At 36.5% G+C, this 27231-nt stretch overlaps 1 protein-coding gene across 13 annotated transcripts in view; it reads left to right on the top strand.

The window, feature by feature from the left end:
* Nucleotides 1-27231, top strand: part of LOC119794208 (calcium/calmodulin-dependent protein kinase type II delta 2 chain) — a 67667-nt gene that overhangs the window by 13349 nt on the left and 27087 nt on the right. For 12 of the 13 annotated variants that reach the window (XM_038301646.1, XM_038301647.1, XM_038301644.1 and 9 more), the window contains exons 3-5: nt 20869-20928; nt 21455-21509; nt 26916-26981. In XM_038301646.1, coding sequence (XP_038157574.1) covers nt 20869-20928; nt 21455-21509; nt 26916-26981 — 181 coding nt within the window. Of the gene's footprint in view, nt 1-20712; nt 20760-20868; nt 20929-21454; nt 21510-26915; nt 26982-27231 lie in introns of those variants that run through there. The other variant, XM_038301648.1, reaches the window with a different exon arrangement.

A 27231-nucleotide genomic window follows, 5' to 3' on the forward strand; every position in this document is an offset into this window, starting at 1 on the left:
CCAGCTGATTTGCAGTGCTGCAAATAGGTTTGGGGGGTTTGGGTTTGGTGCTTTAGTACTTTATGCTCATAAGCACCAGATTAGTCATGTGTTGACCTAGTGCTTTCATACATGTGCACTCAATGGGGATTTGCCAATCTCTACTGCTAAGAACAGGGAGACTATTTGATGTGCCTGGAGTGATGCGGAAGGAAGGGTTTGTCCAGATTGCTGCTTATACAAGAACTACCACTAAGTAGAGGCAACGTTTCTAGAAAGATGTCTCCATATAGAGGCCTGACCGGTCCTACCTGACTCTGTTCTTTGGCTATACTATCACATTCCCTTGTTTCGGTGATTATTAAGCTTTAAAATACTAACTTTAAATTAATTTTATCTCACACAAGTAGTCCTGTGCTTGTATGAAAAGCCTCTCTAAGATCATACTTTCAACACGCTTGTTGAGCTGAAAGATTCTGTCCTTGTTTAACCTTCCATTGAGACATTTTGAGTTCTTATTTTGAGTATTTAGAAAGTTTAATGGAAAGCGTCCTGAACAGATGAGAACAAACAAAAGGAAAACCCATCCTGAGGGCCCATCCTGCTAGATATAAAGGAACACTTTCAGTTGAAGAAATAAGCTGTCTTTAGAGGATAATTTCTTCTTAGTATAATAACTGTCATAAAACTGTAATCTAGAAATGAAAATAGCAGCTGTTACATTCAAAATAGCTCTTTGGTGACTTGTGCTGTAAGGAAAGAACCTGCAGCATGACAAATAAGCCTAATAGTCTACAAGAACAGCATTCTTAATTATACACCCTGTGATCCCTATGTCTTTTTGCATGCTGTTTGTCCTCCCTCTAGTTTTTCTCCTTGTCTGGCCCCTTAGCAATTAATTTGTTCTTTAAGTGCTGCGCTATGTGCAGTCAGTAAAACAGCAACACAGAACTATTAGTCCTTTATTTTGCTGATATGTTTTTATAGCTTAATCAAAAAAATGAACTCAATTCAGTTTATTTATATAGCACCATTTCAAGGCAAATATGATCTTAAGACACATTACAGAGAGACAATTTGGCAAGATCATACAGTTAACAGAAAATGCAACAAGCAGCTACAATGCCAATGGTAAAAACGACCAATATAAACAAGAGGATGAAGCAGAATTGAAAAAAACGATAGCAAAGAAAAAATCAAAACGGCTGAAACCTTAAAAGTTTTCTCACAGTTTTTCTCTGACTGTACTTTTCTTCTATTTTTTTCCATTGCAGAGTCAGCTACAATTGCAACAGTGCCATCTATAGAAAAGGAGAGAACACAGTGTTCTTTCCCAATCAAGGTATAACCTACATACAGCGTAACACGGTGTAACCTACATATTCCCAGAGAGCCCTCCTATGAATTGAAGACATCCATTTTCCTTAGAGCACCCAGAGCAGATGAAACACTTGTTCAAGTCTGAAACAAAGTAGCCCTGCAGGTGCTTTCCTGACATAAATAGCAAGAAACTTTACATATGCCAGTGTATAAGGTAAGTTATCTTTATTGCCATCATATTGGCGTATCCTGATATATCAACATATTGAGGCACATTTCACGTCTTTTGTTTTAAAGCTTTTGCTGGTGATACTGATTTTGCTCAATTCCCATTTCCTTTTAGAATCTTTATATGAGAAAATTATGGAAAGCATCCAAGATACTTTGAATTACAGCTGCCATAAAGCTGTAAGCAGATTTTATTCCCCTGAATTATTTGCTTTAATGATAACCACAATAGTATTTATAGATTTTGCACCTCTGAAATTGGAAAATAGTCAATTATTTCTAGTGCTACCTCATATGCGAGTGCTGTTTCACCCATCTGCATCATCTATTAAGTTTTCAATAAATTATAAATTTCATGCGATATGATAAATCTGTATTTTTTCGAGTCTTTTTTTACAATGTTAGAAAAGTTACTGTTGGAAGATTGAGTGACCTTTTTTGTACTTATTCCTTAATTACTGAAACAATCGAGAGAGGTTGATATACAGTGTAGTATTTAGAGATCATTTTAAAGAGCTTGACAAATTCCCTGCATTTCAACTGCAGGACTTTTTGTGTCAGATTAGACAGCAAGGATTGTTAGCAGCTGGACGTGCCGTGAAGAGTACCACAGGTTCTGGTTCTTGGTCCATTAGTTTCTGGTCTTCATAAAATATTTAGGTTCATTTTTGATGATAATATAACATCTTTCTGATGCAAGAATACGTCTCAACCAACTTTTCAATATAGCTGAAAACAAAGCAGACAGGATTTGCACTTCCTCTGATGACAGGAAATGAAGTTAGAGCAGAAGTTATTCGGGACTGAATGATGGGAAGAAATAAAGATTTGAGTGTTTTTAGGTGACTGTAGTGTTTTCACTGAATTGACTGTATGAAAAACCTTACAATTTCAATATGCACATGTTGCATCACTTCCTAAGGGGCGGACCCGTTCTTCCGGTTCAATTTGCGTGTTTTCTAAGCTATAACAAGTTTTTGGGTATATAAAGCTTCAAACTCAACGCTAATTCTGACATTTTCAATTGAAAAAGTTTCCTGGATGGGAAGCGAAACATCTTCAAACTTGGAAACCAAGTCCAGTGGATTGTTTTAACTTTTTTGGAACATCTATGACCTGGATGACTGAGTATCTTCACCAGCATATATCACTTTAACTCTGAAAATGTTCTCTATTAAGATTGAATTGGCAGCGCTGTAAAGAAGTTATTACAAAAACGTCAGATTCCGTGAATATTGTAAAATTTTCTTCTGTGACATTGCAGTTAGGATAAATAGTTTGTGTATTTTCTTATGTTATCTGAGAAGTTTAACCGCATTCAGGTAAGTGATGCATGCTGCTCAACTTCTGCAATATTCCTGTCAGTTTTTCTTTTCTCCTTTACTTTTGTGCTACTAAAATAAGTGAATTATGAACACCCTTACAAGAAGAAATATTTTTCGAAGTGAACATATAAGATTGTGGTCATAGTATTCTAATATGATACCTCACTTCTGCAGATGCATCTCACCTCCAGCACACACCAGTTAGCTCAATGTTGGACTCATAAATATTAACAAGGCACAGAAGGGCTTGATTTATACATGAAAATCTCTGTATTTAATTATAATATTGTCTGCTTGTTTTTTTTTTTTTTTGGAGGGGTGGTGGTCATCCTGTTAGGATGTTGTCAGACTACCCTCCTTGCACTCAAACTCTTGCAGATATTCAGAAGATCGTGTGCATCTCCATTAAAATTGAACATGATGACTTTAGCCTAAACGTTAGTGTGATCTACTCACTGGCTGACTCCTGAAGCACTTTTATCTTTGACACCAGCTGCCTTTGTTATTCCTTTGAGGGGTGAAGCTTAGAAGTTATTGGTTTCATAACTCTTCTTCTGTTGGTAACCGGCCGATGGTGATAGTGTCTTTGCTTTTTGAATGGTTTTATTAGGCCACCGCGTTCTGTAAGCTGAAAAATGAAATGGTATGAAGAAAGATTGTTCCGCTGTTGCTCACTGAGCATATTACACTTGCCTCATTCAATCTTTTTAATTACAATTCTTAATTAATTTAGAGGGCATTATTTCTTATAACCTGCTGTATTAAGTTGGGTTTGAATTTGTGGAACTATATTTTAATGCTTTGTTAAAAAAAGATTATTTCTACTGTGGCCAACCCAGACATTTTTCTTTTTGCAACGTTGGACTCTCATTTGAAGGATTATTTAATTTATTTATCATAAGAAGTGCAATGACAGTTGCTGGGAGTTTACTGTTGTGTAGGTTTTTAAGACATAGATTTTAAACAGGAACCATTAGAATTATGGTTTAATTTTTTGTTGCTTTATGGAAGTGTTAGGGTTAAGCTTGGCTTCTCCCACGTAGGGATGGAGAAAGCTTTCCCAAATCCACCAATTTAATTACAGTTTTAAGTTTTTTGTGTTCTTAATTAACATAAGTGTCAGGGCTTTTGCTTGACAATCTGACAGATTCTTCAGAAGTGACAGGGTGATTTTTAGTCCTGGTAGTGTTGCCCTGGAATTGATCGTCTTTATGACTTCCATCAGGATCAAGAAATTCAGTATAATTGTTTTGTTGAATAATTTTGTGGCAGTATTTGCTTTCAAAAGGAACTGGTTTGCAAATCGGATAAATATATATTTTTATTCCATTTTCACCATCACGTGGTTACAGATGTGTTCTTGCAAAATGATTTGTTGCTCTGTGTGCAGCTATACATATAAATGATTGAAGATTAGCTAACGACTTTAGCCATTGTGCCTTGAGCATGCTTCCAAAGTGTAGTGGGAATGTTCCTATGAGATAATTTTCAAAAAATCTTTTTAAAAAGATTTGAGCATTGAGGCACGCTCCTTCATCACACTGCAAATAGCCTTGTAAAAATAGGTAGGCTTTGGTTATAAAGTTCTGCCCATGGTCAGCAACAGTAAACTGATGTGTTTGGCTCATAAGCCTGTCCCTGCCGAGTTTCCATACTTGTTACAATGTTAAAGGCTGCACCTAGAAGTGGTGGAACTAACTCGTGGCTAGGTTAGTTGTTTACAAATGCACCCAAAGGGAAGAGGTTATCCCTGGGCTAAGTGCTTCAGTTTCCATCTGTTGTGCACAGATGAGGAACCAAGGCAAATGTGGCAGATGAATTAAACTGGAAGTGACTACAAAAACTTTCTCTTTGTCTGCAAAAAGCATGAAGAAGAAAGAAAATTAGATGTGATTCTTAAGAAACGACTAAAAACATTATGTTATCCTTTTTTATTGAAATTCATAAGTGCAAAATCTTAAACTATCTCTGATCATATTTTTAGTTTACGGCAGAGGGAAGCCTGTTTAAAACACTCAAAGGCAACTTTAATGTGCTCTTAAGTGGATTTGAAACAGGATCACTTGATCGTACCAAATCAAATATTCTTTTTATTTTCCATGATGTTTTAGAACTGGAAGGCAAAATGCTGCAATATCTTGTAGAGCAGTGGATTGACTGGATTTCTCCTGATGGTGCCAGTAGAATCAAAGCCTGGTGCTGTGAAGTGTGCAGACACGAGGATATGAGGAGGTTTTCATTTGGATTGGCCCTGCTTCAGGCCACCTGGAAGTATAAAAAAAACAAATTCTATCATGAAAAGTAAAGAGCAAACGAGGAGAGAAAAAAAAGACTGGTCTAGAATTTTACAGCTGAAATGATAACAGAGTCAAGTAACATGACCAAAAGCCACACTAAGAGTCTGAGTAACTGAGTCTAAGACACCTATACACACTGTTTAAATCTGCATATTCCTAAGAGTGAGCAATGTTGACATGTAAAGATCCAAATAACCAATGCAGATTTATAGTGTGTTCAAACTTAAAATCCAAATAACTCCACTTGCAGACTGTAATGATGAAATAAAAAAAATAAAAAAACCTTATTCACAACATGCATTAATTGGCAATCTGCTATTTAAAAGTGCTACACCAGACAAGTTTTTTTTTCTGTGTTATCGTTTGTGTTTGTTGAGCCACTGTGAACTGTAGTTTTCTGTTCTTAGCTGACAGTATTTCCTAATATTCTAATCCTCTTCTGCTTTAGCCCATCTGCTGTAAAGTTGACGTGTGTTCAGAGATGGGATTCAGCATACATGGGTGTAATAAGCAGTTTTTGTTCTGGATTTGTATATTCTTTGACTATTGTCCGAAACCCCCTAAACTTCACTAGAATTTACGGACCAAATTATGGCTTACGGAGAACCGTATAACATTCAGAGACCCTTCATTCCTCTCTCCTACATTTTGATGCTGTTATTTCATAGACTGATTTGCTATAAGCCATTAGACATGTGTACCTAATAGAGGGGCAGATGAGTCGGGTTAAGGTGGCTCTCAAGCCTTGTAATAATAGAATCATTTAGTGTGGATCTCTTTAACTTTGCAGGCAAAATAGATGAATAAATGTACTCTATTTTGGCATTAGACAACTTTATGACTGGTGAAATATACGCTAAGAAAAAATTCGGCTCAGCCATTGTTCTGGTGGTGCAATCTCTTCTTGTCAGAGAGTTAATAAACAGTGGAGTTTGTCATTGCTGATTGTGATCATTGGCTTAGCAGTCCTTTTTAACTTCAAAGATTTTAACAAAAGTTTGTTGAGGTGTAAAGATGCTTTTAAGTTTTCCAGTGAACACTATTTTAAGTTCTAATAGCATGTCAACACAAATGTGTATGAATAAGAGCACAAATTTAATGTGCATTTTTAAACAAAATTTTTCAGTATGCTAAAATAAACTAGACAGCCTATTCATCATTTACAGAGTAAATCAGTAAAAATACATATACCGTAATATTTTGTTTACAGACCTATGTGGAAATTATGCTCTGAATCTTCTAACTTTTTGGTTACTTTTAAGATCAAAATATGTTATCACCTTCTAAACCACTGCCAGCAAACTTCAAGCAATGAGTTATCAACATTACTATAAACAACCCAGTCTCATGGGAAAATGTACCCCCACTACGTTGGTCCACACTACAAAAAGTAGTGGAGGTACATTAATGGCCATTTTTTTGTGGTACTGTTACATTTCTTCTGCCTATACGCTTTCTATTGTTTTACGTCCTAGTCACGTGACTTTCAAGATTCCAGCTGGCAGAAGAAAAAAATATATATGTCTGACATTCGCTCATTTTTTTGTGGAAAGATTAATGACTTGAGTTTGTTTTTGCATTAAAATGAGTTTTGATTACATTTCTAGTGAGAAATGTATAGTTTGTTGCCAGAATATTTACTCAGGGAATGTACATATTCACTTGCTTGTTCGTTTCTTGCAAAGATTTTTCAAGATAATGTGAAACTGTAACGTTTTGGTATAAACATGGCTGAGATTTCTCTAACTTTTAGTGGGAAAATCAATAATTTCAATCAGTTTCTGCATTTAAATGGGTTTTGATTACATTTATAGCGAGAAGTGTAGGGTTTATTTACAAAATATTTACTTAGTGAACATACATAATCACCCGCTTGCTAGTTTTTGCTACGGTTTTTCGGATCTCGTCAGGATTATGTGAAATTGCAACGTTTTGGCTGCTACCCATCGCCTAGCATTTAGCTGCCGCCCCGATTCAACATTGAATTCTTTGTGACTTAACTCCATCTGACGGATCAAACCCTCGCCACTGCGTGCGTTGCGTCTGAGGTTGATTTTCAGATCAATGCATTACGTCGTGGCATACGGGAGAAAATAATGTTGACAAAATGATCATGGGTTAAGATCGGATGTGTTTTATTTGGAAATCTACCGGATCCTTTGTGCATTTAACTTCCTGTTTGGTGCGATCTCATTGATGGGTTTTGACCAGATTTTGACCAAAGAGGAACTTAAAAAAACCCAAAACAATTTAAATACACAACCAGCATATCTGGAATCAATGACAGAGAGCGACTGGGACCAAAAGTTTATTAATTTCTCCCCATTGATTTCCATTCAAAATGTTTTCGGTGCCACCGGGCTCTAGAGAAGGGGCGTGCATACCGCCACCTACTGTTCATGAGTGTGTAGCAACATTGTTTTACATCTATTAAATTCTATTTTTTAATTTTGTATTCTGAAGATAAATAAATAATGCTTTCCTTAATCTATAAATATCTTTTATATTTCCTTTATTTCCCAATAATCCTTTAAGACTCCATTCTTGGCCAGTCCTTTCAACTCTTTTCAATTTCTCCCTTTCAGGTTCAGATGTTTTACAGTTCATCAATATGTGATCTACATTTTCTATCTCTCCACATCCTTCACATTTATCATTATTTTTTCCTCCCTATTAAGTATAAATTGTCATTTAAATAAGTATGACCTACTCTTAATCTGATCATTATTATTTCTTCCCTTCGGTTTCTCTCAGTAATATTTCTATTTAATACTGACTTTTGTACTTTATATAACCTTCTTCCTTTTTTATCTTCATTCCACCTTTTTTGCCATTTTTCAATTTCTTTCCTCTTAATAAATGATTTTCCTTCCCCTTTCCCTAAAGGAATTGTAATTGTTATTGCCTCCTCTAAAGTCATTTTTGCTAATTTGTCTGCCTTTTCATTTCCTTTTACCCCTTCATGTGCTGGCACCCAACAAAACCAAATATCAATGCCACTCCTGTATAATCTAAATAAACTGTGCAGAATTTCTAATACTAAATCTTTCTTATTATTTCCTTCTCCCTGAATACTTTCTAAAACTGCTTTGGAATCCGTGCAGACCACCAGCCTGTCTGCTCTGACCTCCTCAACCCATTGGAAACTCAGTATAACTGCCACCATCTCTGCTGTGAAAACAGATAGTTGATCTGAAATTCTTTTAGAAATGTGTATTTAGAACTCTGTTACATATATTCCTATTCCCACACACCCTTTTAAATTCTTTGAAAAGCATAGTAATAATAATAATAATATTTTTTAAAGCAGTTAATGATTCCAACAAGCAAACTCATATCATATTTACCTTCAAATATATTCTGATGGTTCTGATGGTTCTAAGATGGTTATTTTTTATCAGCTTTATAGTTTAAATCACCCCATGTCATTTGGGAATTAAATGTATTCATTTCAATTCAAATATAAATTCAATGTTGGTGATGGAGCAGTGGGTAGCTCCGTTTCCTTGCAGCAAGGAAGTTCTGTGTTTGATTCTGCATGAAGTTTGTATGTTCTCCATGTGCATGTGTGGGTTCTCTCTTGGTACTCCGGCTTCCCCCTATAGTCCAACTAACAAACCTTTTGGGTTAAATGAATCCAGGTTGTATCCCGCCTCTGGCCCATAGACTGCCCGAGATAGGCACAGGCTCAACAATGACTCTGGAATAAGTGGGACAAGATGGATGAATTTAATGTGTCAAAAAAATGAATAAAGCTAATTTAATTTTTGTTCATTTCAACCAATCATTATTTAAATTAATTACATTCTCCCCCTAAAATTCCTAAAATGCAGATCATCAAGATGATTTTTTTTGGCAGTTCTGAACCTTTTCTTGCTTTTTTCCCCCTGGACGTAGCTTTAAACTTTGAGCTTTGTAATTTGAATTCATTATTTTTGCACAGTTTTTTTTTTTCTTCTTCTTGTCATTCAATCATGAGCTGTGACCTATAGCAGGTGAGGCCTGAAGTTTTTTAGATCCTGTTCTGTTCTTTTATAACTTCTGGATGAGTTTTTGAACTGCTCATGAAGTAACTTTAGTCAACCGAGTCCTGTCGAGCCCTGTCGAGGCTCAATGACTGTTTCATTATTTCTTAGTTCTTTAGATCAGGATAGGTGTTTAGAATTTTGCAATCTTTTTGAGTACTTAATTTTTAGATTTGTGGTTTAAAGGAGAAGTCCGGTCAGCGAGGAGTAATCATTGGATCATTATCTATACCTAAAACTAATATGTTCACTAGGATTTTATGAATGTAGCGTTAATCAGTTAAAAAAATAAAAGCAATAATTTTCATCGCGATCACAGCCTGACAGCGGCCATTGTTTCCCAAATATTGTAGCACCTCACTAATGACATCTTCCGGCAGTGACGTCACTGTGCGAGAGCTATAGTTAGTGACACATGTGCATGGCAGTTGGATGTTGTAATACATTGGGTAAAAGTAAAAAAAATAAAATAAAAAAGTTTTTTCACCTTTCCAATTCATGATCCACAACGGACGGGTTCGTTGTTGGATTGCCAACTTGAAGAGGGAGGATTTCTCCAGTAATGCACATTCAAATGAAAATTACTTTTAAATAAAACATGTATTATTTATTGAACAGTATGTAATAATTTCATATTTAAAGTACCTTCAGAAGATTGAATTCTGAATATGACAGGACTTTTTCTTTAATTCATATCAAATTATCAAATTTATTGATTGAAAAGTGGAATTAAATATTGTTTCAACTCTCTGTTTTTTGTTATTGTTGTTATTAAAAGCTGTTGGTTGGAAAGAGGTCCGTCTTGCACTCAATTTAGTGAAGCCTTTGAGAGAAGAGGCTCTGTTGTTCAACAGTCTTTACAAGAGGATGGACATGGTTTTCTATTGGTTTTTCATTTTAAGAAGAATCCTTCTTTCTATAGGAGTTGGTAGAACAGGGCCAGCCTTTTTTTTTATTAACTTGCTTATTAGTCATTTGCTCTTATGCTGCTACCTCAATAAATTAATTATATAGCACTTTTTCAAGTCCTGAGACTTGACCAAAGAGCTTTAAACTACCGTATTTTCACGACCATAAGGCGCACCGTACTAAAAGGCGCATTTTTTATATACAGGTACATGTCCTCTACTACCTTTAAATAGCTCTACTGCGTATTTTAAAAATACAGCGGGGGCAAAACTGAGTATGACTGTGCTTTATTCATGTATTTATTACAAAGTATTAATCAAACCTGCGAGCTGGCCATGAGACAGACACATCGCAGATGACACAGCGCTGTGATTACTCCTAAATTAACTTAAAATCCTGAAACCTGCCGACGGAATATGTTCGCTTTTATTGCCGGTATCCTGGTGCCTGCACTGTAAATTATTTAGATGAAAAACACCTGCCAGCCGCCGCGGTGAAGAGGAGGAGACCCGCCCAGAGGCTGCTGTTGAATTAAGTTTTCAGGTAGAAAAATAGAGCGGGAGCAAAACTGAGTATGATTGTGCTTTATTCATGTATTTATTACAAAGTATTAATCAAACCCAAACCCATCAAAGTCATCATCCTCTGTTTCTGAATTAAACAGCTGCGCTAAATCAGACATGCCAGTTTCCCCTTCTGCGCTGTCAGAGTCACTTTCCGTGCAGCGCGGCTCCTCAGAAATAATGCCGGCTTTTGCGAAAGCTTGAACAACAGAGCCAGCAGACACGTTAGTCCAAGCATCTACAATCCATCCGCTAAAGGTGGCGTAACTTGCCCGGCGCTGCCTTCCACTTATCCTGAAACTGTGGTCTCCGTCGGTCATCCATCGCTCCCACGCCGCTCGCAGCCTTACTTTGAACGGCCGCTTCACACCGATGTCGAGCGGTTGAAGTTCCTTTGTCAGACCCCCCGGGATAACGGCGAGCACAGCGTTCATTTGATTCACCTTTTTTTTTCACATCGGCTGTGAGATGGGCACGCAGCGATGGTGATGCGTGGAAAAAAGCACCTGGTCTCCTCACATACACCTGCCTTTCATCATCTCCTCACCCATCCAGCCCGTTTCATTTGCGTTAATATCATATGTAATCAGAGCGCTGTGTCTGTCTCGCTGTCAGCTCCCAGATCAGCTTCTCTGATTGGTTGATGCGGCGCGTCCAGCAGCAAAACTTAAATTTTTCCATCTCGAGCAGCAGCAGCGCGTTGGCGGTGCGTCAGATGCTTAAACGCTCCCGACGTGCTGCACCTGCAGCTCAAAACGCGCTCGGGACCTTTTGCTGCGCCTATACGTGCGTCAACCATTGACTTTGCATGTAAACTCGCTGCTTCTGCTGCACCTGCTGGGTCCGGTTCACACCGATGTCGAGCGGTTGAACAGCGAGCACAGCGTTAATTTGTTTCCCCATGTTTTTCACATCAGCTGTGAGATGGGCACGCATGGAGTTACATATTAACAGAGATGGTGATGAGTGGAAAAAAAACACCTGGTCTCCCTACATTCAGCCACTCTTTCATCATCTCCTCAATGAGGTGGTCTCAAAAGTCGCAGTTACAACACACATAGGGCGCACCGCACCATAGGGCGCACCGCACATTTTGAGGAAAAAAAAAGACGTTTAAGTGCGCCTTATAGTCGTGAAAATACGGTACATTCACCCATTCACACACACTCGCACACTGATGGTGGCAAACTACATTGTAGCATTGGTCACTGAAAGAAGCGAGGCTGCCGTACACTGGAGCCACAGGGCCCTCTGACCACCATCAGTAGGCAATGCAGGTGAAGTGTCTTGCCGAAGGACACAACAACACTGAAAGTCTGAGCTGGGGCTTGAACCGTCAACCCTTCAATTTCAGGGCAAACTCCTGCACCTGTTGCATCTATTCCCTTCATAAATGATGTCAGAAGAGATCACAATCTCCACAGCAGACTTATAGAGGATATACAGCATCTTGCTACAAAGATTCAAGACCCTTTTAGTCTCCTTAAGAAGTTGAGTCTGCTCTTTCCCTTGTTTCTGACAGTCAGGTGAACAACAAGGTGTTTCCTATGGTAATGGAGTTTAACTTGTCGTTTATTTTATATATTTAATCATCTCCCTTATTGCAATCCTCTCCCTTGTTTTATTCACATTTAGGATCAGATGATTGCTTTAATATAATCCAGCAAATGGTTCACCAGCTCCTTGTTCTCATTTTTTTGTCCGTCTCTTATGTACTTTAAGAATGTGAAGTAATCTGAGTAATTCTATAGATTTCAGGGCTCTGTCTTTTCCTTAAAGTCAGAGGTGTACAGAGTAAAATGAAATGGTGAATGATAAATTTGGCCTTTCAGTCTCACAAACTTTGTTCTGATTATTATTTTTTTTGGTGGTCTTTGATCTAGGTGATTGTTAACAAGGGGGATATTTATTCTTTCACATGTCCAAGGTTATTTTTTTATAGTTGCTTTTCCTTTAATAAATTAACTCAGGTTAACTCTGATTAAAACTATAACTTGGTCATCTAAATAGTGTGCTGCTAGTATACATATTCAGATTGTTTTTCTAAGCTTTGAGTCATTGATCCGGTCATTTTTATTTTTTTTTTATTTATTTTTTTTAAGAAATAGTATTTCCTTTTTTTTATTATCCTTCTATGTCTAAAACTGAGTTACTACTTTCTGTTCTAAAATATAGAATTATTGGGCATGCAGGATGTGAAAAATATAGAATTATTGGGCATGCAGGATGTGAAATTATACTCTTAAATGCAGTACACTGCTGTGATGTGTTTGCACGTGTGAGCCACACTAAATGAGGAAATGGTTGCTTGCTTAGTGGTCTGGAAATTTTCAGATTTTCTCATGATGGACATGATGCAATGATTTTTAGGGGTCAGTTTGGAAAAACTGAAATTACAACACTATGGAGAGTAAATGAAAACCTTTAAGATTTAATTCAGAGTTGCGTATTCTGTGTCTCACACAGTTTTGGGTTTTTGTTCGATTCTGATATAGATGTAATGTTAATTAAAGTTTTGATCAGTGATTTAATCAAAGCAATATGTGTCCATCCACACGATATTCTAAAACCCCATATATTCCTACTAAGGTTGTTGGGTGGCCATTAGTGCTGTGGCTAGGTAGATTCTAGGCCCATTGGCAGTCTGTTGCAGGACAAGCACATATGACACACAATCATACACGCATGCACTTATATGTAAAATATTTACAATCCATATTAAACATATTTTCCACAGTTTTAGTACATCACTCAAACTCCACACAGCTCTCCCTGGTATGGCCAGCCTTAAACCCCATGACTTACTTGTGTCCAAAGCAGAATTACTTATAAATGCAGCTCTAAAGACAAATAGGAATGAAATAAATTAATGTTGTTTCCACTTACTTAAGGTGTCTTTCTCTCATTTTAATATTTAGTCCCATTAATGTAGAAGGAGATACCTTTACAAATAATTTCTGACATTTAGAATATAGGACTGGGATGACTGCTTAGAAAAAAGTTTATAAATGCCTCTGTACTTCTTCTAGAATAAACAAAGCTAAAAGCTGCAAATTCCAAGAAATGAATCTAGTGATTCAAGTTTTTCAATATTTTGTAAGTAAAAGCCAGAAACTTTGCTTCCTTCTAAAAGTATTTTTTTGTCTTTCGGCAGTCATATGCCTTGTAGCCTCTAAACTTTCCACTTTATTTTTAAGTGTGCAAAGTAAGTTGAGAGAAAGTAACCTATTTCATGACTCTAAACAGAAGATATATAAAAGAGTCATCAGATGTTTGTGGTTTGGAAATGAGAAATTACCTGTGATTTTGCAAATTTCAAATCTTTGATAATGAGGTGATTCATTTCCTGGCTTTAAGAAAACAGAATTCTCAATAACAACAGCTTTCAGTTAATTACCATTAGAGTGACTCAAAATTCTCTGCAGAAATATTTCCTTTATTACAGTAATGTGTCATAGCAATTCTTATTGTAAATAATAGAAGATATTTTGGTTTGACACTGAAGTGAAAAGCTTTTATGTACCAATTACAGCCTTGAGAAGTTGGGTCCCAAAGTTAATTAGCAGCAGACTAGAGTAGGTCTACATATGTGCATATACAGCACCTTTTGAAATGCTTACCTTTTGACATAGTAAGCGAGGAATGGTTGAATAGTTTTGCAAGGCACTGCAAATAGAGATCCAGTATAAGAAGAGAGACTGTAGTAAAGTAGCTGTTAATTTAACCAACATAAGCAAAGTACCTCTCAAAGCCTAGGCAGCTACAAGGGTCGAGTTTTTGCATTTTTGTCACAGACTTACACTTCATTGTTAATTTTTTTGGAGTGTCAAGCAGATTTCAGACTTGCTTGCTTCAGCAATGTTTGCACTGAAAGGGATTTACTTGCATACAGTTGTACAAAAAAAAATCTACTCATGCGCTCTAATCCGAGTTACCAAATGTTTCTTTGATGTTATTTAATAAGGACCTCCTCAAAGAAGTCAAAGTCAAATCACATTGGTGAATGGTTTTAACATCAGACCAGATCGAGAAACAAACTTTCTTTCTCACATTTAAACGCTTATGGACCATTTGAAACATTATCAGCTATATTTTTGAATTTTTGAGTTATTTATCCCACCTTAAAAGGTGACAACCTTGAGTATTAAAAACTTGAATGGTGTTTATGCCTACAGACCTACTTTTCTTCAGAGTTTGATAGTTCCATGGAAACTCTCAGGATGTCTGCCATTTGCATGCACGGCTGGTTCCACTGCAGAGTAGAACGGGAGGCCTGGCACTCTGATTGGTGGAGGAGTTGCTAGACAACAGATGTCCAGCTAGCAAGGAGGTGTATTACCTGTGGAGGAGGGAGAGAGAAATACAGAAAAAAGGGGAGAGCACAGTGAAAGTAAAGGCTGGAAAACACTTGAGGAGGAGGAGAAGTGTAGGTTTCCTGTGACAGACATTTGCAGCATGCAATTTGTTGAGAAGGAAAGCACAAACTGAACAACATGGCTGCGCCTGTGTGCATGCTTTTCATTTCAGAAAAGCAAATGAACCCACAAGTGATTTGCCACAAGTTTTCTCCGACAATGAATAACATTTGATAAAAATTTGTTTTCCTTTTTTTTTGCAGTAGCAGCAAATAAAGAGAATAGAAAGGACACCTCTTTGTGTTGCAAAGAAAATAACTGTTGCTTGAAAACCTCAGCTAAGACCTATTAAACCGATCTTAGAAAGTTTGCAGGTAAAAACACAGCTGAGACAGTTAGAATGAAAGAGACACTCAGACTGTGGGAGAGATTGGTGACCTTGCTCTGAGGGTCCTATTAATAAAGCAATGTCGGCTGAGCTACCCTTGTTTCAGGCTCTGCATGTGCCTCTGCTCTCTTCTGTTGTCTCCACAGCTGGCATTACAGTGAAATAATAATATTCAAATGGACATGTCCTCACAGACAGCATGACAAATCGGCTACGTCATAAAGTAGCTTTATTATGCTCAATGAGCTGGAGTGAATAGAGGTCTTTACAGAATAGACATATTGTGCCTCTTATTTACAAGATAATTTTCCAAAGCCATTATTAGGATAATTAAGGATTTTTGAAATTAGGTCTTTTTAAAAGACTCGTGGTGGTTAATATCTTAGCTGTAGATAATGTTTGATGAGTTTCTTGGATATAAAGTCTAATGTAGTTTGTCCAAAATGTAAATGGAAACAGCTTCTGCAAAAAGAGATAAGACCAATGCCTGTCTAGTACTAGTACCAACTGACAGCGATATGCTATATGTCAACTAACTTTTTGCTTTTTCATTGGTAATGGCTACATGAAATGGTTATAATTTTTATGTGCCTTCTAACATCTCAATGGTTAAATCTTTGGATTATTTTGTATGAGGATCAATTATAACAAGCCAGCATTAGCTTGCCTTTTGTTTTTTGTTTTTTTGTTTTTACATTAAATGGAAATGCAAACAACCTCCCCATCTATGCAAGCATCATAGGAGTACATAAAAAGGTCTTCCTTGTCAGAATAAGTTACTGTTTAAAAAAGCAAAATGGTATGAAAATCCAATAAATTTTGTTCTATTAGACATTTCGTGTGTTACATCTCATTTTATAATGGGATGAATGTTAGGTTTGGAATAATGGGTTCACTAGGGCTGGGTATTTTCGCCAAAGTCCTGAATCGATTCAACTTTGATTCATACAAATTGATTAATTTAGATTCAATCTGTTTTTAAAATTATGAGTGATGGTTTCAAAATGCTCATGTATTTTTTTATTTTTTCCTGTCAAATTAAACACCAAGTGCAAACTTGTAAATCAAACTGTTTAAACTTGAGATGTGAAAAAAAACTGTCTCAAAAGTGCAAAGTTGCTTGTGAAAAGTGAAAAAGTGAAGCCTCACTCGAGCAAGCAGACGTGACACAGAGGGGACAGGGCAGACGTGTGAACTGCATGAGCTGCATTATCTTTACTGCACAAACCACATTTGCAGCGTTGTCTGTAAAAACTACAGGGTGTTTGCTGCTCAACACCCATTTGTTAATGTCTATTTGCAGCTGTCTGGCTTGAAGTAATCTTGAGTGCATCTTTCCTGCTCATTTGATTTTGAATGACTAATCGATCTCATTCCTTAGACATCGATTTTGCAAAAATGGAAAGGAATCGATACAAAATCGATTAAATCATTTTCTTTTTCCCAGCCCTAGGGTTCACATTAAAATGTTTTGCTTTGGCCCCTCTTGGTTGTTAGTGGATGGATGGTTGTTAGCTTCGGTTTTCAGGATCAACTAATCTGGATTTATAAATGAAGTCCTCCGATGCAGTTAAGATATCAACAGCTTAGCCTTAGTGACATACTGACCATAACATTAATTTAAAGAAACCAACTTCAAAAAGAAAAAATTAGTGATGAGATTTTTTTTTGTAGCTCATCTCATGCAGCTATTTCTTTCTGAAGACGTTTCTGGTAAACGGTTTAGTAAATGTTTTTTTTTTCTTTGGTTTACATGTTTAAGATGACGGAAATACAAATATTTCTTAAATGTTTGTTTTTTTTTATTTTGTCACAACAACATTATTCATTTGTGAACATATAAGGAAGGTAAAAACACAACATTATTTCCTTTTTTCATTTTAGATTTTCTAGAACTGAGGAGGAGGAAAAAAAAGCCTCCTCAGCTTTGAATGTGTGTGGAAAATATAGAAGCTCCTGATGTTTTCGTCTTCAGATTCTCCTGTTTTTTGTGTCCTGGGGGAATTTAAAACAGTTTTTTTTTTTTCACAAAACATTCGTATGTTACTTAGTATGACAACAACTTTTTTGACTTGAAGTCCAGTTAGTGGACTGACATATTTGTGTTCTGCTTCTTGTTCATAAAGTCAAAAAAAAAAAATCAGTGTGATCACCCTGCAGAGAGCTGTAATCACCTGCGTGGGTTGCCATATCTTTTTTTGGGCTGTGCTGCATCAAGGCAGCAATAAAGTCACCTCTTTGTTGAAAGAGAAAAGCCATCACTGAACAGAGGGGGAGGATTGCAGTTTCAGCTTCCAAGTATCTAGAGCTGGATCTCCATGCGAAGAGGCTTCATAACCAGTGTCATCATGATTGAAACAGTAACAAAAAAAACATACAAAAAAAAAAAAAAAACGGACTCCAAACCTCCAGGAGAATGACTGGTAAAACACCTATTTATATTGCTGGTAAAGCTGTATAGGTGTATGAAGATGTATGCTTCTGTATAAAACCTCGAACACAACGCTAGTCCTGACATTTGAATTAAAAAAGCTTCCTGGATGGGAAGAGAAAAGTCTTCAAACTAGAAAAACAAAGTCCAGTGGACTGTTTTTAATTTTCTTTTTTTGGAATGACCTATTTACATTTGACTTGTGCTTACAGAACTGACAAAGTCAGAAAAACTAGTCCAGTTGCCTCTGATTTAGGCCTGTTTTGTGGTCATTACTTCACTTTTAGTGAAGTTTTGTTTTGTTTTTTCTGCTGCCAAAATTTTCTTGTCTTTTCTATAAGGATTTTTTTTTTTTTATATTTGATACATATTGTAACACAACATGTCTGTTTATGAAAATAGTACTCACTTACTAGCCATGTATTAATTTAGTGAGAAACAGGCTTGATACTTAAAAATCAAAATTGCCATAATTGAGTGAAAGTGGTTAGTGGGCTTGTATAAAGTACAAAAAGGGTGGATACAATCTTGTAAGGAATAAACAATTCACTGATAGTGAAAACATTTTTTAATGATTACAATGCAATTGCTGTTTAATATTCATCTAGTTTTTCATCCTAATTTTCATTGCCCTTCTACATATAGTTTTACTCCACATTCCCAGTGTAGACATTGAAATGATTTATTAATGAATTTGCAGTAAAATGTCATCGCTTAAAATGCAACTTTCAGCTTTTTCACATCTATTTGGGGTTTTGGCTTCTAGCTTAAGTTTAAATTGTTCATGATAAAAGGAAACAGGAGAGGAGAAATGAAAGATTTTGATCTTGAGATGCATCGATCCAATACTTGGACCGGATATCCTCTTCGATATCCTCTTCGATATTGACTAATTAGCTTGACCCGGTATTGGTGATTAGATATCGGAGGTCCAATCCAGTGTGCCTTACATGGAACTGTTATTTCCTTCTTTTTACTGCTCATTTGCTGATAAATAATCTAAAGTGTATTTATATCTGTATTTATATACCTTTTCTCTCATGTTTATTTTAAGGTTAAAGCTTGACTCAATGGCAAGATATATGGTTAAAACATTCATAAGTTGATTTGGACCGATATCGGATATTGGCTGATACGCCCACTCCAGGTATCTGTATCGAATCGGAAACAAGCTAGATCGGGAAAAACTGGATTGGGGCATCTTTGCTTTAAACATGGCATGGTTATCAGTGCCAATGAGGACCAAAATGTTTGTTGTTAAGGGAATTGTTCAGAGGTTTCCGATTATGGAAAATCAACAGTAACTCAAATATCTACCTATGTTAACCCCTGAAATCTTAAATCGGCTACAGGAGTAAAAAGAACAAAAAAAAAAAAAAAAAACACCAGGTGCTGCTTAAGTTTATCAAAAAAGAGAAAACTTTGTATCCCTAGAAACAAAGTTCAGCAGAAACTTATATGACAACTCTGCAGGTGTGTGATTTATTAAGGTGTTGGTCTGACTCTGCCACTGTCCTGCTTAGTTCTTAACCTACTTAGATAGGATTATTAAAGAACAACAATGAAATTAGATTTTGAAACACAGCCACAATCAAACAGTAAGACGTGATGTTTTCAAGTCTTTATTTCTGTTTAATATGATGAACTTCCATTTACAACTAATAAAAATTTTATCAGACGAATAGAAAAAAACTCCAACATTCTTATTCAGAAATATTGGCTTAATGGAAAGTATGAATAATTGCTTAATCAAACTCTTAACTAACAAACTGAAAATCGGCAATTCTTTCAGCTCTGCTATAATAAGGTGGTATTAACAGCAGCTAGTAAAGTTAATACTGCTTTAAAATTTATTTTTTCGTTTTAATTCCATAGTATTCATATGTGTTATTTTAGGTAAGCATGCTGATTGAGGGGGAAAATTTTTTTTTTTTTGCAATTCTGCTTATTGTAAAATATTACCGTTTATAACGAGCTTAGAAATTTGTGAATTATTTGGGCCATCTACTCAGCTAGCCATTCTATAGTTGATGACACTTGTTTGGCAGCCTAGTTTGAAAACTGTTCTACCTTTATATAAATGATGGTCGGTGCTTCCTTTCCACATTTTTTTTCTAATAATTGGAAAATATTCCAGACACCAAAATAGCTACTTCAGGTAATTGGGAATAAGTAAATTAGCCTTTAAATCATTTGACTATCAGTTTGCAACAATGTGTGTGGGAGTGGAAGCCTTGATTACTTAAGGTCCCTGACCCCCCCATCACTCTGGCCGTTTTGTACCTTTTCCTGCTTTAAAAGGTTTCCAAACAATTTTTTAAGACGATTTATGGATTTTTTTTAAAGCAGTGATAAAAAAACTGACTAGACTGTACAGAAACAATAACTACCGGTAAGAAAAAAAAACCTCAATCTTCTTTTTTTTCATTTTTGTTTTTTTTTTATTGTCATTACACTGTCACAAGTACAAAGCAATTAAATTCATTCTCTACATTTAAACCCCCCAATTGGGGATGCTGTGGGCTGCCATTTTGTGGCGCCTGGGGAGCAGTGTGGGGTTAAGGGTCTTTGCTCAGGGTGCGACTCAAACTCTGAACCTCTGGATTCCAAGTACAATGCACTAACCACTAGGTCGCCACTCTGATTCTAATAGAGCTTTTCAGATGAAATTAGATTAGCTGTTATTCTGGACACAGTATGTTTTTCAGACTATTTATCCAGTCCCTCACCAGCGGTCATTCTAAGCGTACTGTGCTGTTGTGTTGCCGTTTTCTTGTCAGTGGCATGTAACCAAGCACATATCAGGTCGCATTATTTCTGTCAAGCCTTTCACTTCTGGTGAGCAAAAGAGCAGGCTGATGGGGCGCCAGCAAGCATGGACGGATTCAGCATAAACAGGCTGACAGTGATATTAACACTGTCCTGTGTCCTCTACAGAGGCAAACCTAAGCTGCAGCCAGCTTCATGTTTGATTATTTATACAGCCAATCATTATGGTGCTCAAGAAAGTCTGTTAATGTTTGTGTGCTTCTGTCTCCCCTGTTTTAGATCATCAAAAGCTCGAGAGAGAGGCAAGGATTTGTCGTCTACTAAAGCACCCCAATATCGGTGAGTGATACATATATGACACTTCCTTTTTGTTTATTGATGGGTTTTCTTGACAAATCTTCAGTCGCTTTTAATCTGCAAGGCACCCTTATCAGACAGCTAGTTTGCATAAGGGGATTGCAAATTTGGGTTTGTATTTGTTTGCTTGAGTGTCCAATGATAATGTGTACGGTATCTTCCAGAATGAAACTGTGCAGAAATGCGCACCAAGTGATACTGACATCCTACATTCTGATTACGCCACTCATAGAAGCTCTTTCTCCTCCCATGTTGTTTCTTATAACAATCTTTCAACATCGAGATATATATATTTCCGATTATTTAAATTAATTTGAATGAAATTTGTGTAACCATGGTAACAGGCAATTTAATACAGTTTAATTAAATGCTTTTCTTAAATTTGGAAAAGTCCTCTATACACAGTCATTTTCATCTCTGATAGCTAAATTGTCTGTCTTCTCTTTTTTTTTTTTTATAATTTTTTTTTTTCTTATGTAAGCTGGCTTTTTTTTTATCTCCTCTGCAGTAAGACTTCATGACAGTATATCAGAAGAGGGTTTCCACTATCTGGTGTTTGATCTGTGAGTAAAGGACTTCTCCTGCCTATCTGTCTCACACACCAACCAGTACAGTCATATTTCATACGCCTCGTTGCTTGGGATTTAACGGTCCTTCTACATTTCTCAATATCCTGAGATAAAATTACTCACTTAACCTTAATGGCTGAATGTTTTCAGTCACACTTGACAGATTTTACCTTTCTTGCAAAACTTTTTGAAACAGAGTTAGAAATCCTGCTAATATATCCGGTGATTATGATGTATGATAGCCATTATCAATAATTCTTGACCTGTAATGCAACTTATATTATTTTTGATGCATTTTGTTCTCAATTTGATTTTTGTTTCTTTAAAAAAAACTGATGTGTAGAATCAGACATATATAGTGAACAAAAAATGAATAAGAAATTGCATTTATGTATTTTTGTTGCTTAATGTTTTACCAATGATACAGCTTAAAATTCCCATTAGAACATGTATATTTATGTTTTTATGTTGGAATGCTCAATGAAGAAAAAACATTTGATTTTAAAAAACTTAATGATTCAGGCTGTACAGGTTTAATTATTTTTAGGGATGCAACTAACGATTGTTTTGCAAATCGATTAATCTTTTGATTATTTATTTCTGATTAATTGATTAATAATAGGATAGCCAAAGGTTCCTTAAGGAAGTCTTTTAACGAAATTAAAACCAGCTGAAACTAAAACTTTTTCACTTGAGTAGTTCTTAAAGAGCAAAAGACATTTTTTTCAATTTTAAATGCAAAATGTTTATATAATCTTTATTATAATTTTGATATAATTACTGCTCTAAGTTGGTTGCTCTGTCAGCTATAGGCATGTTTTACAGTCTCTATACTCCAGTTAACGAATAATCGATTACTGAATTAGTTGACGATTATTTCAATAATCGATTAATCACGATTAGTCCGATTGTTTCAGCCCTATACTTTCTACATTCTTAGACATACATTCTTTACTTTTTTACCCATAAAATCAGTCATGTCAGTTTGTTGGAGAAAGATATAAGACCTATTTGAAAAAGCTGCTGGACCAGGATTCCAAAGTGAACACAGACGCATTTTCTGTCGTAAACAGAGTTTTCCATAGTGTTGTGTTTTAGATCTCTGCTTGCCATGTGGGGGACACGGGTTACACAGGAAGGGCATCCGGCATAAAACCTGCTCTGACGACCCATGAATAAGAGAGCAGCTGAAAGGTCACAAACAAATTCCATGGTCTTTGGTAGCAGCCTGTTATGCAACATCTTACATTGGCAATATGTCCAGCTAGCACTCTGTAAAGGTATACATTTTTTATGACGCCTCTCATCCACGGCCCTTTTTAAGTGACTCCTTAGATTTTCTGTCTTATTTATTTCTTAACTTGGGTTAGGCTAGTTTGTCTGCTGCACCAAAGCTTTGATTGAATGCTAAAAATAAAACCACCTCTCATCTTCAGCTTTCTAGCAGAAACTAACCTATTAAGAAAGTTTTGGTTTCATTATCCTTTTGTGGGAAAAAACAAACAAAAACAACACACACACACACACAGCATGACATTGCATTGACGTTGTTTCACTGTGAAGCTGTATTCTATTTGGGATATGCAGTAATCTTTTAAATTAAAACGCAACATTTGCAAATATGGCACAAAAGAAACTGTTTTGGTTTTGTCAGCATAACTAAATTTCCAAGTACAGGGGTGTTCACACAGCAAGATAATCATGCCAATTTTAAGAGTTTCTGATAGTGGGAGCTCCTGGGCCCCATAATTAGGGAGGTTGAACTGCCTTGTGTGGTGTGTCAAAAATGGTCAGGTCTACTTGGAGGAATGCTGGGACCCCTCAGATTGCAAATCAGGAATATCCAACATGTTGAAGTGTCTTGGACTGATATCCTACTGTGTATGATGCCGTCATCACACACGGTAGGACACAACATCCTAGATTAATATCTCTTCATAATGAGCAGTGTCAGTGAACAGCCCTGCTCTGCTTTAATCTGCATCAGTGTCTGCAGGGGTTGAACCTTTATTCCCATAATGTTGGAACCGAGACCTGTTTTATCTGCAATTATCCCCATTTAAACCGACAAGTAATCACTAGAGCACAACCCAAGCTGTGATCCAAATGTATAAAGAGAGATACAAATTTTCATTAAGTGCTTTTAGTCGTGAAGTGTTTTATTTTCATAGATTCAGTGGAATTGTCTTAACAGAAGTGCAAGATCGTTGTCTGATGCACATGCCAGTGCGATTTATGTTCAGCGGTAAACAATCCGAACCCAGAAGGGTCCTTTCTTTGTTTTTAAAAAAACAATCCCACACTCCAACCTGAGTGCTTTCAATACATGAATCAGAGCAAACCTCTTTTGAAAGATCTGTTCAAGAAAACGTTGAATTAAACAAAGCCCAAAAACGTGCAACGTAAATATTTCAGCAGCATTTAGCTTCCGTTTATCTAATTTTTGAACTGTGCTGTTTATTCACTCATATTACTGTTAAGTTTGTTGTGTAGAAAAAAAAATGATGTTTTCAGTCACTACCTGCTTTAGGCTGCATTATCCTTTCCTCATTCACAACTTTAGCAGATGGGAAGTCTGTTTTGCTATCTAGATGCTGGTGTTAAACCAGGATGGCAAATACATCATACGCAATCAGTGTAGGATTCAAGAGCCTTTTTTATTATCTTTATAACAGACCAAAACATCCAAAGCATTATTTCTTTAATGTCTACAAATTACTGTGACCTACATCGTTGGAGGTTTAAAAAAATATCCATTATATGGTCATAATTCTATTCACTCATTAAGAAGTAGAGTAGAATGATAGTGATATATAGATCATTGTCATTCTTGCTGTAACAGTTTTTGTGCAACCCACTAGCTTTCTGTTTTTTTTTTTAGATATAATAAAATTCTATTTTCTATCATTTGCTCAACCTAACTAATTTGGCCTGCTGTGGGGCTGGAAAGAGCACGTTGTTTGACCAAAACAGTTTTTTTTTTGTGTGTGTGTGTGTCTTAAGTTTTGAAAATCAGCCAAAAATGTTAAAATCTTGCCGTGTGAACCAGACAAATGTTAAACAAGCTCTTAGGATGGTATGGTATTTAAAAGGCAAGGCTGCCTTCCAACCCTACTACTTGGCCTGGCAGATGGAAAACACAGGGGATCATTGCCGTATAGAACACAATCACGACTCGCCCGCAAGTTCAGCAGCTCCTTTATTTTGCTGTTGCCTCCTGGCAGCCTTCCTCCTAGTTTCAGTCTTAATTCAAATCCTGTCTGTCTTATCAGTTAATAAAGATTGTCAAGTCTGAGTTGGGACACTGTGATCTCCTATTTTCTGTAATTATTGCCTTCCATCTGCTAAGTATCCATCCATCCATCCATCCATCCATCCGTCCATCCATCCATCCATCCATTTTTTTGACATCCCAAGTGAGGTCACGAAGGGTGCTGGTGCCTATCTCCAGCTGTCTATGGGCAAGAGGGGGGTACACCCTGGACAGGTCGCCAGTGCATCGGAGGGCAACACAGAGACAAACAGGACAAAAAACCTTCCACGCACACACTCACACCAAAGGAGAATTTAGAGAAGCCAATTAACCTAACAGTCATGTTTTTGGACTGTGAGAGGAAGCCGGAGTACCCAGAGAGAACCCAAACATGCTCAGGGAGAACATGCAAGCTCCATGCAGAAAGACCCTGGGCCGGGAATCAAACCCGCAAGGCAAGAATGAAAAATTGCTGTGCCACTGAGCAGCCTATCTGCTAAGTATATAAAACTAGGGATTTAAATTTGGTTTTGTTTTTCTGAATGATATGTTTGTAAAAAGAAACTTTTAACACTTTTAATATCCGTATATCCATATTGTTAAAAGATGTATCAGAGTTGTCATTGAGACTGTTAGTTATGTAGTGGACAACAAAAAAAGAGAAAAGTGGATGAGTTCAAACACATGCAGTTAAATGTAAAGTGCTCCTATTCTTTTCGAAACAGCAAACAGTTTTATTAGGTTAAAGCAGGACTCATGTAATCGGCAAGCAAAAACTTTAAATAGAAATTCTATATCTTAACTTCTTATCAGATGTTATTTCTATTTGCATTATCCATATATTATTTTTTCCTAAAGCTGCAAAGCCATTTTTTCTATAAATGAGACAGCTGGTCTGTTCTCTGATTACCTGTCTTGGCAAGTCAGAGGTGTGCTGACTTTTATCCCCCTCGCCCTATCAGTCCTTTCACAAAAAACATTGAGACTCAAAAAGACACACTTCATTATGCATTGAATGGAGTGAAAGAAACTTATGCTGATTATGAAAAGGGATTTTTATAGTAAGTTTGTGCCTTATTTTTGCATAGATATGCAATACACTAAAAGAGGCCAATCAGATAGCAAAGTATAAATAAAATAACGTACAGCAACGGCTCCAATTCTAAGAGTAAGGGGGTAAGCTTATCATTACAAATAATTGCAAAAACTGCTTTTAATTGCTCTGTTATTTGTTTTGAGTTTGATCAATCTACCCCATCCCATGTGCCATGGTTTAGTTTGGAAAATAAAGTACATTCCCTATCAATGCAATGAGTGGCAAATGTTGAGAGTCAAGCAGAAAAAAAAACAGTAAAATGAACACAATTTAAACCAAAATCTTGAAGTTGAATATCCAAATTAGCTCACTCATATCGCACGCCCATGGTGTGGGGTGTGTTTTCTTTTGAAAAGCCATTAGTAGTAAACCATTATAAAATGCAAAAAATGTGAATGTGTAATGCCACGCATGACCACAATACTATGACTTTTAAGCATGTTTCAAAGCAAAACGACAACAAATAAAGCAAGATGATCAATCAATGTGGTGAGTAACTGCAGATTCCTTTTATATCTAACTTTAAGGTATTTGGAGGAAACAAGCTCTAAGAGTGACCCATATAAAGTTGAGAAATTTTAGAAAGAGCCTCCTTTTTATCATTCTGTTTTTATTTCTGGTTGTTGAGCTACAATACCAGATTATTAATGAAGGAGAAAAGAAACCGACCTGAATATCCAAACAGCCAATTTCCACATAATTGAATTCATGAAACATAATAAATCGGCCTGCAGCATCTGGGGCTCTCCAAGCTTACACATTAACCACCAACATCTGCTGTTAATTTCAGAAAGAAAAAACTAATTTTTACTGCATACATATAACTCTATTAACATAGGAAACCTTACTATTTTTTCCTTTATTAGCCTTTAAAAGAGGAAAATAAATTATTGCTTCCTATGAGAAACTGTGCTTACTTTACCTTTAACTTTAGCTACATTAACTATACATGTCCAAATGAGTATAAATAAGGGACAATGAAACACTCCGTCAGTTTGAAAGGAGAAGGACAGAATCACGACAAACCCATGTTGTCATTATATCCCTGCAGGGTGACAGGCGGAGAGCTGTTTGAGGACATCGTAGCCAGAGAGTACTACAGTGAAGCTGATGCCAGGTAGCACCCACGTCCCCTCCAAACTGACACACTCTAACACACACACCAACACTGTCCAAGAGACACACTCTGCTGAGCATAGCAGTCATAATGCATCTTTGTCTGCTATAGTAAGGAACCTTAGGTGTGTGTATGAGGCAATGTTTGCGTGTTCACATATGGCCGTCCCAGAGGTATGGTACAGCGGCCTTATCTCTGAGGCATCTCTCTAGGTTATTTATACGAATGATTAATGATATAAAGCTTGCAG

This window comes from Cyprinodon tularosa, unplaced genomic scaffold (genome assembly GCF_016077235.1).
Source record: "Cyprinodon tularosa strain WSP-4 unplaced genomic scaffold, ASM1607723v1 ctg470, whole genome shotgun sequence".
Classification (NCBI taxonomy): Eukaryota; Metazoa; Chordata; class Actinopteri; order Cyprinodontiformes; family Cyprinodontidae; genus Cyprinodon; species Cyprinodon tularosa.